Source organism: Solanum tuberosum, unplaced genomic scaffold (assembly GCF_000226075.1).
Source record: "Solanum tuberosum cultivar DM 1-3 516 R44 unplaced genomic scaffold, SolTub_3.0 scf00051, whole genome shotgun sequence".
NCBI classification, from domain to species: domain Eukaryota; kingdom Viridiplantae; phylum Streptophyta; class Magnoliopsida; order Solanales; family Solanaceae; genus Solanum; species Solanum tuberosum.
Window position 1 is genome coordinate 994,622 of NW_006238978.1, and position 4,595 is coordinate 999,216.

General features: G+C 36.4%; 2 protein-coding genes across 2 annotated transcripts; one reads left to right on the forward strand and one right to left on the reverse strand.

The window, feature by feature from the left end:
• On the forward strand, nt 1–2,654 carry LOC102594190 (zinc finger CCCH domain-containing protein 15-like). The gene is made up of 3 exons (XM_006344123.2): nt 1–97; nt 741–1,488; nt 2,043–2,654. Exons 2-3 carry the CDS (start codon nt 796–798, stop codon nt 2,364–2,366), a joined length of 1,017 nt encoding a protein of 338 aa, XP_006344185.1. The 5' UTR covers nt 1–97; nt 741–795; the 3' UTR covers nt 2,367–2,654.
• A 1,081-nt stretch (nt 2,655–3,735) lies between these two features.
• LOC102594525 (E3 ubiquitin-protein ligase RHA2A) lies at nt 3,736–4,507 on the reverse strand. The gene has a single exon (XM_006344124.2). The coding sequence runs from the start codon at nt 4,446–4,448 to the stop codon at nt 3,939–3,941; it is 510 nt and encodes a 169-aa protein (XP_006344186.1). The 5' UTR covers nt 4,449–4,507; the 3' UTR covers nt 3,736–3,938.
• Between the last annotated feature and the right edge of the window lie 88 nt (nt 4,508–4,595).

The window sequence follows — 4,595 nt, forward strand, 5'->3', positions numbered from 1 at the left end:
CTTTCTATGATTTTACTCTTTCTCTCTCTAGAAGAATTGGTGGAAGAATAATCAGTATCCGCAGCTCACTTCTAGCTGCTCGTTGCTGTTTCATCAGGTATCATCTTCAAAATTCTTCAATTTTTATCCTTGCATTTCTGATTCTGAATGTGTGAAGATTTCAATTATGTGTTTTCGTGCTCGATTCTGTGTGCATTTTTGCTTCTGATTTCATTTTTCGCTACTATGGTAGATCCAGTTCTATGTAATACTTGCTAGAAAAGTGAGAACTTTTAGAGAGCTTGGGTAATAGAATGATCGTGATTCGTGAATTTTCATCCATGTACGCGTATATATGGGAGGAAAAACTGTTTAAAATTGAAATGATTTGCTCTGTTTACATCAGAACAGTGAAGTATTGTTAATTTTCATAGCAACTTTTAGAAGTACGTTTGAGTTTTTGTTTACTGTGTAATGAGAAGTAAAAGCGAAATTTCGAAGCAATATTGTTGAATCTCTGTTCGGATTGTTGTTATCGAATTGATGCGATTTTTACAAAATTAGAACGAAAACAACCGGTTGAATTTGTTTCGATTAGTATGTAGAATGCGAATTGTGAAATCAGTTTCACTCTGAGTTTCAGTAGGAAAAAGAGAGGACTTTTTACTGAATTTATCATATTCAAATGCTAGTATATAGAAAACGAATTGCTTATTTTTGAAGCACTGATTGAAAACGTTTTCTACGTTTTACATCTGCAGCAACTTGCACAAAATCAGCGTGTAAAGAAACACGTTGATTTTGAAGCAGACGAGAATGCAGAGGGAAATTTCAACCGCCGGCCGCGGAGGCGCGTTCAGCTACGACAACGGACTGCCATCGCCGTCGGTACTCAGCCAGCCTACCGCCTTCGATCTAACCTCACTCTACTCATCGATGTTCTTCCCACCTACCGGACTGTTACTCGACGACAGTCAACCGTCAACAGAGACAACAGTGACGCCGGTACTAACACCTCGATTCCGTCAAAATCACAGCTCTCAATTGCTTATCGACCAGCATTATCAACAAGATCTAATGGATCGTCACAACAGAGTGTTATCTCAGCTCCTTGAAACAGAGAAGAAAACTCTAGCTCTTCGTCAAGAGAACATCAATTTGAAAATGGTGAATTTCAATTTGAACAATCGACTGTCCTTGCTGCTGAAAGCTTCTTCGGATTATGGGCCTTCATCGGGTTTGGGCCTGGATAATGGGCTGAGGAGGATGCATGTTGGTGTTGGACATGAAGAGGAAACATCCAGTGATGAGCATTCATGGGAAGACGTAGTTGCGGATCGTCATCTAAGCCCAACTAGCGTGATGGACTCGGGTCGGGCAGATGGAGTGGATCGGGTACTATTACCCAAGAGTATTTCAGTACGTTCTAATGGTTACTTGAAAACAAATCATGCTGCTGGTGGAAGTAGGCCACATATTCGGACCAAATCATCATCAGTCAACACAGCGGTACATATTTCTTCTATATTGCAACCTTATTGATGATTCATATAGTGAACTAACAATAATACCAAATTCAAATCACGAGTGTAGTTTGGAAGGCTAATGTGTACACAAATCTAACTTTATATCGTAAAGATAGAGTTCGTTTCTAATAGACTCTCGACTCAACTAAAAGAAAGAAAGGGAAAGTTTCAACATATAGTACAAATACATTATGCCCATAGACAAAGATTCCACTTTAATATAGTGGTAAGATCTGCGTACATTTTACCTTCTCAGACCCTGCTTTGTAGGATTACACTGGATTTGTTGTTGTTGTAGATGGTTACATTGCATTAACAAAATTTGAATAAAAAGGAATGCTTACCTTCTATCTAGCCAATAAGTTTTCTAGGCTATATCATAAAGATGGCATACCACAAAGTGCATCTATTTTCTTGTGTTCTTGAACTTTTTACCCTGTTGAAATTGTTTAGAATCACATTTTCAGCCCAAGAAAATTGACATGGTATTAATTTGTTCAAGGCCTAAATCACATGTTTTTTGTGGTGATAACTCAGCAAAGGGTATATGTGAAAGGAGGAAGCAAGAAGGAAGAGGAACCACTTGAATTAGATGTTTACAATCAGGGCATGTTCAAGACTGAACTGTGCAACAAATGGCAAGAAACAGGGGCATGTCCATATGGAGACAACTGCCAATTTGCTCATGGCATTGAAGAGCTTCGTCCTGTCCTACGCCACCCACGCTACAAGACTGAGGTATGCCGTATGGTCCTTAATGGTGATCCTTGTCCTTACGGCCATCGCTGCCATTTCCGCCACAGTCTTACTGACCAGGAGAAACTCATGAGATCACTCAACAGTAAAATGAGATCAAACTAATAGTGTAATAATTTGAGGCTTAAATTGAAAGATGTGTTTATAACAAAGTAAAATAATTGAATGAATGCACATTGAGAATTAAATTGACTCTGTAAGTAAAAGAATAATTGCATCACAAGTACTCAAGAGAGCAGGATGGTTGTGAATTGTGACCATAAAGAGAGTGGCTTGATTGCATACAAGGTGAAATGGTAAAAGGGCAAATTATTTTCTTGTAATTCTGTTTACGTTAATGTGGTACATTTGTTGATACATAATGATACTTCTATGGAAGTGTTTTGTTTGTTTCGTCTCTTCCAATGCCTAGATAAAGACTCCTTTAGTAATGAATGATTAATTCCTCCAACCATATGTCTTTGATTGTAATTCAAATGTTGATTAGGTTTCATCACTATTCATTACCTTGTTAAAATAAAATTATACTTAATGGTTTTTAACTACTAATCCTATTAATCATATATCATCATTATGGTTTTCGGAGAACTCGCATCAACTTAGATAGCTTAAGATATAAGTACAACATCAACATATTCAGTATCGTCCTACAAATAAGACTAAGATTAAGAAAAAATATAAGATGAAGCAATGCAACAACCATTAGAGGTAATATTAGAAAACAGTCATGTACTTGGTTATGTACATATTCAAAATCCATTTGATAAGATTGTGCACCAGAAACATGCAACTTGACTCTTAAGATAACCACATATAATCAATTTGTTTGTCTACAGCACCAACTCTCGATCTCCTCATCATTGAAGTAGAATATTGTGTTTCAAATTAAAGTCTTTATCTTGATTAAATATGTTAAAAGAAAGAGTTCATTACCAAAAGGTTTCAACAATTTAATAACTCAATTGAATTAGCAAAACTACTACTTCTATTTAGTTCCTGTTCACTTTTTTACTTGTCCACTATTTCAAAATTTTGATAAGATTGTTCATTTTTAATACCATCAACAAAAGATAAATATTTTTTTCATGTCTTAGCTTTAGCATTAATTACTTCTTCTCCAAATTATTTTACTACACCTAATACTAAAATTTAATTAATAGATATATTATGGTAAATAATCATGTCAGTCACTATTTCTTAATGAGCATGTCTGTCTCTGAAAATATTAAGTAAAAATGAATGAAGAAAGTAATTACCAAAAGGAGAAATAGCCCATTTTTAAGGCATGACCTTCTAGGAAGAAGAGGCCCATGGGACCATTCCATTGAGGAAGCCTAGATAGCGAAAGGTTATTTTTCTAAAAGAAAATGGCGAAAACTATGTAAAATCACGAAGCTGATAAACTAAGCTCGAGTAAAGATCAAACCCGAAAGTTAAAAGAAATGAAAAAGGAAATCATATTAAGATGTAGTAATACTAACAAAAACAAAAACCTTTTTACATCATTATCAAGTGCTACAAAAGAGCTTCTTATCAATGCCCTTCAAAAACAAAACAAAAAGGAAAAAAATATTAATTTCCTAAAAAAAAAATACTAAAAGTAATCCCACAAAAGTGAAAAGAAAAATAAAAAAAAGAAAGAAAAAAAGTTTAATTTTCATCGTCGACCATTAACACTCAGTTTAACGAGAACCAAGCAAGTAAATCCCCAGCAACGCGCCGCCGCGCTCTCACCACGCGCTCACCGGAGACCGAAGTCGACCGGCAAAGTGGACAGTTGAAATTTAGCGTATTGAACCACCCATCTAAACACTCCATGTGAAACACGTGCCGGCAGGCTAACTTGCGAACCCGGTCTCCATCACCCAACCGGTTCAAGCAAACCACACAGGTACTTGAACCGGAACCGGTTTTTTCATCCTGTTGCTGTTGATGATGATAAGATAACAACCGGTTCAGATTAAGCTGATCGGCGAGGAAAATAACGCCGGTTAAACCGGACCCGACCGCTTCGCAGAACGAATCGTCGATTTGATGAGGGGTAAATCGGGAAGAAGAGATGCCAAGAAATTGAAGGAAAGTGTAGATTAAGGAACGGAGATAATTAAGAGAATTAGCAAAAAGGGTTATCATTAATATTGGAATTGATTCAGTAGAAATGTCACTAAGCTGGTTTTGTAATCCCATATTTTGGGATAATACTATTATTATGGTTTTAGAATTTGCTTGACACTTTTTTCTTTCTTTCAAATGGAAAAGGAAAAGTGGATATATATATAGTGTTATTTTGTGGGACTTGATTGGTTGGGGGGTTGGGGGTGGAGGGGGGTGGTG